The 12,694-nt window shown below is 43.6% G+C and overlaps 1 protein-coding gene across 1 annotated transcript in view; it reads right to left on the bottom strand.

Moving 5' to 3' along the window:
- Nucleotides 1–11,409: 11,409 nt before the first annotated feature.
- The window catches only part of CAPZA2 (capping actin protein of muscle Z-line subunit alpha 2), a 28,774-nt gene continuing 27,489 nt past the window's right edge, over nt 11,410–12,694 (bottom strand). Inside the window, exon 10 of the mRNA XM_088523710.1 lies at nt 11,410–12,173. Coding sequence (XP_088379836.1) covers nt 12,033–12,173 — 141 coding nt within the window. The 3' untranslated portion in view covers nt 11,410–12,032. The remainder of the gene's footprint in view (nt 12,174–12,694) is intronic.

The raw sequence follows: 12,694 nt of genomic DNA, 5'->3' as shown, positions 1-12,694 counted from the left end.
TCCTCACTGCAGTAAAAAAAAGCAATAACCAAAAAAAAAAAAAAAAAGTGTGTCCAAAAGCAGGCAGAAAGTGTACATGGGGATGTTTCTGAATCATGACCAGCTTTCTGCACTCATGTGGCAGGTTACATTTCTGTTGCATCGGGAAAGAAGTGCCTACGCACACATCCAAGACAAGTTGAAAATCACATTCTTCTCAAACCAGATCACCTCTCCTCTTTCAATTCTGTTGGAAAAGGGGGGCAAGTATTAACACAAAGTCTTCAAACACATATTTGACATGTCAAAAAAGAAGCAAACTGTTCACATTATATAGAAATCTGGTTTTATTAAATTTCATGTAGCTCAAGGCACTACCTACTTTGCTCAATCAGGACATAACAGAATACAACTGAAGGAATCATTACACAACAAAAAAAAATTTAGAAAGTTTTTCCTGCCTCTTTTTTTTCCACTAAATTCTCATGTATTTTCTCAACAGCTTCCCCAAATCCCAATTCCTACCTCAAAGTAGCCAATGAATGCGAACACTACTAATTTATTTGCCATAAATCAAGTTCACAGCTCTTAGTTTCTCATAGAACTGTTGATGACTTTGCTAAATTAAATCAGGAAGTAGAAGCAATGACAATTGCTAGATATTGGGTACAACAAAGTTGTCAGCTTTACTCTTGTCCTTGGGTCCTGGCAATTAAGATGTTACTGCTTAAAAACAAAAGTAGTTTCAACATCTGTTCTTACGGTTCAGGATCCAAGGTGATGAGTTTTTTAGTTCTTTAAAATAATACAGTTCACCTTCACACCTTTTTGTGCAGTTCTGGGCTCTCCAGTACAAGAGGGACATGGAGCTTTTAAAGAGGGTGGAGCCATGAACATGATTAAGGGACTGCAGCATCTAATGAGGAAAGACTAAGCGAGCTGGGCCTATTTAGCCTGGAGAAGAGAAGACGTGATCAATATGTACAAGTAGCTGAGGGGTGAATGGAGGGAGGATGGGGCCAGGACAAAGGGTAATGGGTACAAGTTGAAACACAGGCATTTCCTTCTCCATGTGACGAAGAACTTATTTACTGTGAGGGTGACAGAGCCCTGGAACAGGCTGCCCAGAGAGGTTGTGGAGTCTCCTTCTCTGGAGATCTTCCAAACCCTCCTGGATGCCGCCCTGTGCCATGTGCTCTAGTGGAGCAGGGGGGTTGGACTAAATGATCTGTAGAGGTCCCTTCCAACCTCAACCATTCTGTGATTCTGTGATTTAGTATCTTCTGCCTGAACGATTCAGAGATCAATAACTTTTCCCAGGCCTTCAATCCACATTGTCCCTAGAGCCCTAGCTACAGGACTGCACGAGCGCCCCTGGCAGCGCAGAGCCCAGCGCACGTGTTTGTGGAGCGTTGGCGGAGCACGGAAGCAGCCGATGCGTCGGTCTCCAGCACCTGTGAGCGCTGGTGAGGGTCTGCCTGGTTCAGAAGAGCAAGAGCTGACACTCCTTTCTGGTTAGCAAGTAAATCCTGACAAGCAGTTTTGCTCCTGAGACCTGTTAACCTAGCCACATGTTGACATATATACGTGTAGGTAGACACATAAACACATACATACCTAGCATACATATTAAGCATATGTATATACTGTACATTTTAAACACATGCAGACAGATATTTCAACAGTTATCAGGGATGAACTGGACATGGCAGCCTGGACTGAAAGCAGTAGGGGCTGTGAAATAAATGCCTGCTCATCGGGCTGAAAGCCTAGAGGAGGGCTCATGGGGTACCTTACCCGGCGCTTCTGAGACATCCCCAAGCCTGAATAGAAGCAAACAGTATCTCAGAGTAAACACACACGGAGATGTGCTCTCAGCCGAGGCACATCGCGTTAGCTGAGTCAGAGCCAATTCCATTTTTGTGAGCTAGGATGTCAATGTAAACGCACTGCAAAGAAAGGAGCTATCAAATAGATAAGTGCAAATTAGAACAGTCTTTCAGGCATTGTTAAAAATAAAACTTGATCAGAACAAAAAATAAATACCAAACGAAGCAAAAAAAAACCCCACCTCACCAGTTTTCCTTTCCCTCTTTTAGGAGTTCCACATTGAATATGAGCATAATTAGAAGTCCATGCAGGATATAATTCTCCCTCCCGAACATAAGCACATTAGCTGAGACATAATGAAATGTTTTTGAAAAACTCCACTGAAATATCTCCCAGTAGCACTTCCACATACTTTTTTCTCCATATAACACATACTCTCCATATAACACATATATTGACATATTCACTGAAGTATTTTATGAAGATCCTTTATAAAATCAGGTGGTGCACAAAGCCACATGAGTATCCCTGTAAGGTTGTACGTGCTTAGGATTCACAAGGAAACACTGAAAGCTGCAAGGTTGGCTGCCGGTCAGAAACGAGCTCTTGGCAAGCCAGATTTTGGCATCTGCCCGCACACATGTTCCATACGTCACGGGAGGCAAACGAGCTTGTGGGAGAAAGAGGGAGGCAGGGACAGATGGCTACAAGGCTGGCGGGCAGGCGGCCCCGCTTTCTCCCTCCCGCAGCCCCCCAGGTTGAGGAGAGGGACAAGGGAGCCACTTCCCACATCCATGCCTTGGACTGGAGCCAAATCGCAAAGTTGCTTTGCTCTGCTGAGAAAAGTTTGGAGGTACAGGAGGTGGAAAAGACTTTGACTTTTCTGATTTTTCAATAGCTTGTTTTCTTTTCCTTAGGGAATAAGATGTCGAGAGGGGTGGGCATTGTAACTGTACTTAATAAGCAAACCTCTTTAACAGAGTGAAAAAAGAACTCTGAAATTCATAATTAAGGAACCCAGTTTGCTTTCCTCTCACATTTGTCAATCACCGATTTGTCTTCACTATTAGTGGGTAGGAACACAGGTTTTCACTGATATTTTCACTTTACTTCAGAAATTCAGACTAGGGAAACAGAAAAGTCACAATGCCAGGTCACGTACAGATGATTATTGCTACTCGAGGCTGGCAAGCACTACCAAGGATAAGAATAGCTTTGACTGCAGGCAGACCAGAACACAGCAAGAAGCTCATCTTCCATAATCTAAGCAGGTAGCATTCAGACAGCACGCTCCATTTCCTTATATTACAATGAGATTTGGTTGCTGAGGCAGTATCTTACTAAATCATTTCAGAATTAAATAGCAGAATATCCTTTTGCCTTGTCTGATGCAACTCCTTCCTACATGGCCTGCTTTGTTTCAGCCCTTTGCATCCACATAACATGTCTTTGCTGAGAAAAATCTCTCCCTGCAGACTGTGCTATTCCTATCCTCTTTTCATGGTAATAAAAAGCCACCATTAGCTTTTGTCTTTAAATTCGAGCTTCTGAATGGTCTTACTTACAGGTCAGCTTCACCTCACCCTGCCTTATTCCATCCCTTGCCTTCCAGGCTCTTTTGTGCGGGCTGTCGAATTGCTGCTGGTTGAGGCCTCCTTTCCACACAGAAGCCATTCTTGTATTCCCAAAACTTTCCCAAGCTCCTTTTCATTCATCCATCCTGCCTCTTCTTTTAATAACTACGAAGCCACCATCGTAAATAACATTCACCTCACTGTATTTAGGTTATAATACTGTGCAAAAGAAGGAACATGTTTTGTGTGATGAGTCAAGTCATCCAGTAATTTCTGCCTAAATAGAAAGCTCGAAAATAATAGAAGATACTGTGATTTAGTGCATTACAGAGAGGGAAAACTAGCATTTCTTGAGTAAAAGTGGTCTGGCTGTGAAAGACACATTTGAAGGCCTAAAACTGGAGTACTTAAGCCAATCCGCAAACACAAGAGCAACGTGTCCCACCTCGGCGGTGACTGCAGAGGTGCAGTCTTGTCTCCAGAGCCCTCCTGGGTCCTTTAGGAAGAACTGGCAGGTCCTGCGAACCGCCTGTGCCTCACACGGGCAGGAGGGGCTCTAGGAAGGAGTCAGGTAACGTTTTCCACTGCTACAGGCATCTCGGCTACCCAAGATGCTACATCAAAGCTCAGGATTAATTGCTGGTGCCAACCTCGTGCCTTACATTAAAGCTGGGTACTTGCACGGTTTACTCGAAGCATGTTTTAAAGGAGGATAATTTTCTTTCATCAATTTATCTGTATGCCTTTCTTCTGCTCTCAAAACTGATCTGAATAATTCATATCTTGTTTCTCCTCTGTTATTATGATAGGTTCCAGGCTTTTCAGCCAAACTCATACCCATATGGCTGAGCTCCACTGCACAGATACGCTTTTAAATAATATTTTTGTATTTCATCTTCTTTCTGTTCTGAAGACTCCAAAACAACCCAGTAATGCGGGAGTCTCACCTGGTTTGTACAGCCCAGGATTCTATTTTCTCTGCTGAGCACAGCCATTGGTAGAGCCCAAAGTTCCTCTGTTACAAACTGTACCTTATGGCTCACACGCCATTGCCTAGCACACAGCTCTGAATTTATTGCACAGGCCAGCACGACGTGCACAGCCGCAGCTCACATTGTCATATACGTGGCAGCAAGGGCTGGGGGGGTTGGTTGCGGACCCAGGAAACACAGTAGGAGGTTTCTCACACCTCCCCACTAACTTGTCCGAACAAAGTTTTTAGGTTTTGGTTTTTTTTTTTGTACTGAACAGCGCCATATGATACTTCCAGTCTCACTCCTCAACAAGTATCCCGAGTCCCAATTTACTACCTATTATTCAAAACCTACTATATATACAGCACTAATTATTTCCTGATGGCTTATCACTACACGATCTAAGTACTTCACAGATTAATAGACTTTTCTTTTTCATAGCCTCCTTTGCAAGCTGTGATGCAAAAACAGTAACACTAGATATAGCCACTGATACAGGATCTTTTGCATTGCTTCACACTGGTTACACGACACTTAACTAAACTGCAGTCTGGCCTCAGGTTACAATAGCACGGACTTCTGCAAAGGACACTCTGGGTTTCTCACAACATACAGAGCCTCCAGTGCCCTAAACGAGGAACATCAGTAGACCCATAACAAAGGGAGATAGAAAGGAACATTAAATGCAAGCAGAATGCTGAATCCCACCAGCTGCTGCTGCTGCTGCTGCGTGGGAAGAGCCGGTCCCCGCCGCAGCAGGGTGCGCAGGAGGCTGCAGCCTTCCCTGCAGGCAGCGGCGCGGGCCCAGGCCCTGGGCCCGGCGGCTTCGCAGAGGCGCCCGCACACCTTCAGGAGGGCTCAGCCCGGAGTTTCACACAGACACACAACGGCGAGGAGGGCCCAGGTATTGTTGGCCGCTTCCGCTCTCCCCAACCCCTTCTCCTTCCTCAGCCTGCAGCGGTTTTCGGAAGGTCACCTCACACTTCCTTCCCATAGCCGCCGGCAACACGGAGCCGTGACCGGCCCAGCACCCCGTGTGCGCTGCACACAGGTGGGACACAAGGTCCTTGGCCAGTGGCTTTCAATTCCTGTCCTTCTTAATACGTCCTGCCCTTTCTGGGCATTTCCCCTCAAAAAATAATTTCTCTTTTTCGGTTTGAGGTTCTGCTATTCAGCTATTTTTAGAAAGGAAGACAGAACCTTGCTTCCACGTTCCTGGCCTGCTGCTCCCACCTCTCACCTCTTTTATTATAGACTTTTGTATATTCCCCACATTAGTACTTCACTTTGAAGTAAGAGTTGCTGGAATCAGCCTTCAGTCGAAAAGCTGTAGAGTCTGAAGAAAGTTCAAATACAGAAAAACTATTGCAAAGAAAATGGAAGCCACTTACTCTGTATGCTCATAGCGAAAGTAAACAGGCCTTCATATGCAGCAAGGAAGATTTAACTTTTCCTAATCTCTAGCTAATACTAAAGACGCTGAAGCCTTAAAGGGACTTGGGCAGAAAACTCTCAGTCACTGGCTGGCTTTTTGCAGGACAGATCCTTGTCTCTCCATCAAAACTGGCTGAGATGCAGTTGATCCTGTCACACTATGGAAAAAAAAATCTAATAATAATAATAATAATTTAAAAAAAATTTGCTTTCAAGTATTTCAAGCTTTTTAATCAAACTATTCGGAATTCTTCTAATCAAATATCTGAATTTCTGAGTCTTGATTTCCATCTGCTTTTTTGGTCAACTAACTTCAGATGCCTCAAGCTCATGCCTTTATCCTGAAAGAAGTGGAAAAAAGTTTTCCAATATTCTGCCATCTAAAAGCTGGTTAAACGATGCAGCATCTTGTTGGAGAGAAGGTACCAAACTAACTAGCAAGGAGAAAGTTCTGAAAGTGGTGATGGCTCTTGGAAGCTCAGCCTTTTGTTGCAGTTGCTTATGCCAATATTAATCTGAAGTGTCCCAGCAAAACTAAAAGAATGTTTTTAAAAGGCTGCTTATCTTTTCAATACTTACTTTGTAATTAGCTTACTTCTTTTTCCAAGCCTCCTGCCCAGTTGCCAAGCTGCATGGAAAATAACGCACGCTGTTAGGCCAACAGATACTTAAAGCAACAGGTGCCAGGGCAAGGTGCAAGCACAGAGGTCCTTGGGGCAGTAACTTCAGCCACTTTCTGAAGTGACTTTCAACTTAATCCAACTTTCATTGGACAGAGCGTGCAGAATTGGGAGGAAGGCCCAGGGCAAATGGTCGCCCCTGCCGCCTGCAGGGCCCGGGCCCCAGGGAGCTGGCGCAGCCGGGAAGGCCGCTGCGCACAGCAGCAGAGGGGCCAGCTCCCACGCCAAGGGCTCTGCCAGGCTCCATGGGGAGAGCTGCACCTTCCAAACAGATCCTTGGCCCCATGGGGAGAGCTGCACCTTCCAAACAGATCCTTGGCTCCATGGGGAGAGCTGCACCTTTCAGACAGATCCTTGTCTGTGAGGGAACTGATCCATTTCCTCAGGGCTGCCTTGTCAGGCTCTCACTTTCCGGGCTGCAACGGGAGACTTAGTTAAGTGGAAACACTTGGCACCTTTTCTTCTTAAGGAAAAGAGCAATACATCACCTTGTACCTTTTAATGTTTGACTGCTCTTTTGGTATTAGAAAATAACTAACTACATTACCGTACCTGGGGAAAGGCAGGATGGTGGTATCCCAAATCCAAGGCCTGTGCTGGGGCCCCCAGCTGCCTGCCTGGCCCTTCTGGCACCTCCATAGCCCAGGAAGCATCTGAATAGATCTAGGATTGGGCTCCTCCTTTTAGGCAACTGCTTGCACCACACAGGGGCCAGCGTGTGACCCAACCTGCCACAGAACGGGCCGGGCGCCACTTGAGGGAGCGCTGAACCTCCGCACCCCCGAAACACCAAAACTACCCCAGCCCCTAACCCGGCACCACATCCTTCCCCAACCCATCTGCAACTCAGCCAGTCTTGGTGGAGAGACAAGAATCTGTCCTGCAAAAAGCCGGCCAGTGACTGCGAGTATTTTCCTGTCCAAGTCCCGTTAGAGCTTCAGTGACTTTAGTATTTGCTAGAGATTAGGAAAAGTTAAATCTTCCTTGCTGCATATGAAGGCCTTTTTACTTTCACTATGAGCGGGCAGAGTGAGTTGCTTCCATTTTCTTTGCCAGTTTTTCTGTATTTGAAGGCTTTCTTCAGACTCTGTAGCCCTTAAGCTAAAGGCCGATTCCAGCAATTCTTATCTTGAAGTACCAAGGGAGAATATACAAAAAAACAAACAAACAAGCAAAACTGCTATGCAAAATTCATTACATCATGAGAAGATTAAATTTAGACACATTTCCTCCACTTGAGAGCTTGTGGCTGTGGTATTTTAGTGAGGAGCACGAACACTTTATTTATGAAGGAAGAGACAGACTAGCCTCCTTTTAGCATTTTTCCAGACAGGCCTTCAACTCTCTTCTCCACAGTTGAACAAAGGGCCCCAGTTGCAGACGCGCCGCGTGGGACCGGCTGCTACGGCAAAAGCCGTCGCCTCCTGAGGAGTAACGGCCCTCAGAGGCCCTTGTGCCCGTGCGCCGCCGCCGCGCTGCCGCCCTTCGGCGCTCCTGAACAGCGGCCCGGGCTCCGATTTACTCATCAACAAACTGCTCAGTGGTGAAAAAGGAAGTATTAAAAGCATTTTAAGTTCTCTAACTGGTTGCTGCAAAAATTATATTTTGTTTATACTTGGCATTAAAATCATATTAGGCACATTTCAATAAACGATCACTTAAATACAGTGATCCCCTCCAAGCACCAAACACACTCAACTACTATTTGTGCAAGAACATTCACAACCCCTTAAAAGTTGTCCAAAATGCTTCTCTTTCGAGTTATTCCAAACTCGAGCTACTCAGACCTCAGAGTCCTACATGCTACTCTGTAGAAAAGAGGAATAAAAACCCTCAACTGATCCACACCTGTACATTTCTTGTTGATTTGGAAGATGGAAAGCAAAGTCTTATTTACAGAATATATCCTTTAAGGCAAATACTACTGCTTTATGTTCCCTTGTACATGCATCAGAAGGAGATGGCATTTTTTTTTTTAAGAGGATAAATGTGCAGTGGCCCTCACTGCTCTTTTGCTTTAGCCATGGGAATATACTGCAATGTGCATGTGTTTTACCTGGAAGCAAATTTCTTTCTGCAGCAGTAAGGTCAGATGGATTAGAGAGTTGACACTGTCACACAAAAATGGACACTTCATGTTTATGAACAAAGTCTAAGTTTAATCTAAACCTAGTTTACAGTTGCAGCAGAGGAAGAACAGTTTCAGTCTTTCCAGTAAACGAATGTGGCAGAAGCTGTGTCCGTATCAGCAGGTAACTGGGTACAACAGGAGGGAATGCCCAGAACAAAGCAGTCATGTTCAACCGTGCACCTACCCTGGACGCAGCCTCTCAACATGCTGATGAGGGCTGCCCTCAGCCCAGCCCTCCAGCCACCCTCAACACACAGGGGATTTTCCAGCTGTCTGAGGGACTAATCACTGCCCTGGACCCACACTGGGAGCTGGAGCACATCTGTGGCTCGCCTAGGGCAGGCTCCAGGTGGGTTCTCCACAAGGAAATGACCTCAAATGACCAAAAGCCAGTCAGGAGGTCAAGCCAGTAAGTGGGGATGAAAGAAGGATTTAACTCCAAAACTGCAGAGACTGCCACAGCAGAGTGAATCCAGCTGGAGCCCTCCCCTGAAGAGAAGGCCTCTACCACCATATAACGGACTCGGCCCTGGGCTGAATAACCACTTGCTAATTACCCGGGAATTGCGTCCCGGTGTTCCTGACCGCACCAGCAGGGAGTGCTGCTTCCAGCGCCCGCAGCACGAGCGGCGCCCGGGCAAACAGCGCTGCCGCATCCAACCTGGCTCTGCCGCCCGTGGGGATTTTCAGATGGACATTCAAAAAGGGGCTGCTCAGGAGAACTTGAGGGCGGAAGCACCACTCCTGTTCCAGATGTGCAGAGATTATTTACTTGCATATGAGTTAAAAATTAACTAGTAAAAAGCGGGGGCACTAAGATGTATAAGATGCAATACATTTCATACACGCAAGCATTTTACAAGTCCGTATTACAAGTCATAATGTCTAGTACATCAACATTCCACAATACAAAGTTCATCTTTATATTTTAAAATAGAATATAATAAATATTAATTCACATTAAGACACTTGCCACAGCAAAATTTCTCAGAGAAAGTGCTTTACCTACACAAAATACCCTAAATCCTACTAAACGAGCTCTGAAGGTCTCCACCTTCAAGGGGGAGGGGTGAAAATAAAAGCAGTACAAGTGACATCCAGAAAATTTGAGAGAAGTCAAGAACTCCCAAGTTTACCATGTGCCTCAACTGATAAACTCAGGTCAACTTCATCTGGACAGTCAATGCCACAAATTTTATACAATATGCTGTTTAAAAATAGTAACATACTTGATTTACATGTAATTTGCTTTTTTAAAAACTGTAACTTAATAAAGCTGATGCTCAAGGGGTAGCATTGGCTCACAAAGCAAATTAAAAAGAAAGAAACCATTAGCAATATAAATCTGTTACGTCATCCTACAGGCAGAATTGAGCCTGCAGGATGCTACTCTCTGAACATGAGGATTTAGACTATCCAGGGACTGAATGAACAGCGAGGGAAACACAACAATAGAGCTCTTTGTGGTAAAAATACCTCTTTATTACGAATATATTTAAAATTAGCTTTCTGTTGTAGATAAGAAAAAAATAGCATTCTGACTTGTAGCCAGTGCTGATTCCGGTCACAGGCAATACTCTAACAACTAGAATAGTTATTTGCACCGCTGTTGCCCATCAGCGATTCTCACAGCTTTCCAATTCACCGTCTCCTGTTCCTTAAGTATGCTGAAGGAAACACCGTTACCAAGGTTTGGATTTCGCCCTTAGTGAAGATGGACAGAGTGCGTGGGCAGCGATCCGGGACCGCCCCGAGCTCACACAGAGCTTCTAGGAGGCTTCTTCTAGCGACAGCAGCTGCACGGTACCAGCTGCTGCAGGAGAGCGTTAGGAGGGCAGCGCTCCGGGCGAGCGCGGCAGGGCAGGGCCCGCTGCTCTGCTGCACGGCCTGCCCTGCACGGAGCAGCAATTCAGAGAACTTCAGTCCATTCTCTGCCCCTTTATACAAAAGCACTGAAGAACAAAATATAGGGGTATTGCTATTAAAATTTAAACCTTTGTGTTTAAACCTCAGACTACTTGGGTGTGTACATTTTCTGTTCAATCTACTAGATTCTTTCTCTTGCTGTGGTGTAACTACAAGGAAAGGTGATTAATTGGCTCATGCTGTAAACAAAGATACACAAGCCCTGTGTGTGAGCTTCACTATTTTATAAATCTGCACAAATACCTACCTTCCCAACACATAAAAAAAGCTCTTTACCATCAGAGCATATCATTAGGTATCATCTTGTAACATATGTTTTCATTCAATTAAAACAGATATCTCTGAAGGATTTTGTCTGTGCTCTTAAAAGCCCAAAGTCCCTTTTCAATACCAGATCCATCAGACAGGGAAAGTATTCTCCAGGCAAATTTGTTATTTTTGTCTTGTAGTTTCTGGCATTCTTTGCAACCAATATGAAGTCATAAGCTACAAATTTTAAGTTGACTTCCATATGTAGATGTTTCTTAAATAGAGATGGGGAAAGAGTGGATGATACTACAATCTCCCGAACACTGAGAATATGCAATTTTGTGGCTGCTTTAAGCAGCATTTCAAAAATATATATAAAGTCACAAAATAGGCTTTATCAGGAAGCAATTTGATACTCAAATAAATAGAAAAATTTGCATTTTAATGTCACATTGAGTTTTAGTACATTTCAATCCAAGAAAAAAAAATAAACTGACAGACACGGTAAGAGTACAGGATAATATATATTACAATATGCCTTGTTATAATACATTTGTGGCTTCACGGTAAAAAACTCGAGGGCAGATGGAATCTGAGCTCATTTAAGTAATTGTCAGGAACAAAACATTAAATGCAGTTCTGAAATAAGTATTTTTATTTAATTTCAAAATCTTAAAACAGCATTAGACCTTGGCCCTTAAAAAAAAAGGTTTAGTTAACACGGAGCTAGCTAAATAAGTATTCTGAAAGGTTCAAACAATATAGAAAATGCTTTCCCCAGTTTTACATACCATGAAAGGATAGATGATTTCAAGGGCACCTATGGCTAACTCCAGGTTGGGCTTGACCTAGTACTGCATACCCTAATGATCTCTTGAAGGAAGTTTTGGGTCCATTTCACATGAAAGCAAAAGAAAGGGTTACTGTATGCAAAAATATTTTTCAAACTGTTCTTACTTTGTAATTGAAAACTAAAGGCATGGTCTCTTCATTATAAAAAAATAAAGGTACAACAGAAACTCTAAAGGAAGGTATTCAGCTACACTGAAGTTGCAACCCTCTGAAAAGAAAGAAAAAGGAGGAAAAAAAAAAAAGTCAACTAGCTAAGCTTTGTGCTCTAACCAAACTACTTACAGTGATTTTCAATGGCAAAAGCCCATGCTGACTGGGTGATTCGACAGTTCCGGATACTTTTTGCAATAATTTTTATTTTTATACAAGGACACTAAAATGATCCAGTCATGCAATGTTCATTTTAAGCATTCTGCATCTCTTTTCCAATCTTATAGCTAAGGATCTTGTTCCAGTCAATCTTGGTGCGGGTAACTGGCAACTGTCGACGTAAGGCCTTGAAGGTAGTGTCCGACATAGTCTGATAGTTCTCACTGATAGCAGTCTGTTAAACACAGGAAAAGTCACACAAAGCAAAAAGACACATGAAGAGCAGAACTAGCACGTTACATAACGAGTTAAGTGACTACATGGTGTGATGGCTCTTAAACAGGTTTATTAAAAATATGCTACATTAACATCAGTTATGAAAGCAAACTATTAGCTAGGATGAAAGAGTGTGAAGTTGCAGTAAGACACAATAAAACTGTCTCTAAACAACGTGTGTTTCTGTCTGTTAATCAGCAACACGAACATGTGTTGGTCAGTTAGCTCTGTTCATTCCAGATACCAAAGTCATCCCCTTTTTCTGTGGGAATGGTAGTCAGCCCAAAACACAGCATAAACATAAATATAATGCATATTTAGTAAAATTTTGCTGATTTTTTTTTAAACTGTCAAAACAAGTTATTCTGTGTCTGAAACTTACCACGGCCTAAGGGAACATAAAGCCCCTTCTACAAAGCATATCTAGAACAGTTACACTTTTCTGATTTTAAAATGAGCAACTGAAGTGAATAACTCTTA

Source organism: Tinamus guttatus, unplaced genomic scaffold (genome assembly GCF_059628265.1).
Source record: "Tinamus guttatus ecotype Peru unplaced genomic scaffold, ASM5962826v1 Tinamus_guttatus_pri_ptg000018l, whole genome shotgun sequence".
Taxonomy (NCBI): Eukaryota; Metazoa; Chordata; class Aves; order Tinamiformes; family Tinamidae; genus Tinamus; species Tinamus guttatus.
This window is presented reverse-complemented; position numbering and strand designations above follow the sequence as displayed.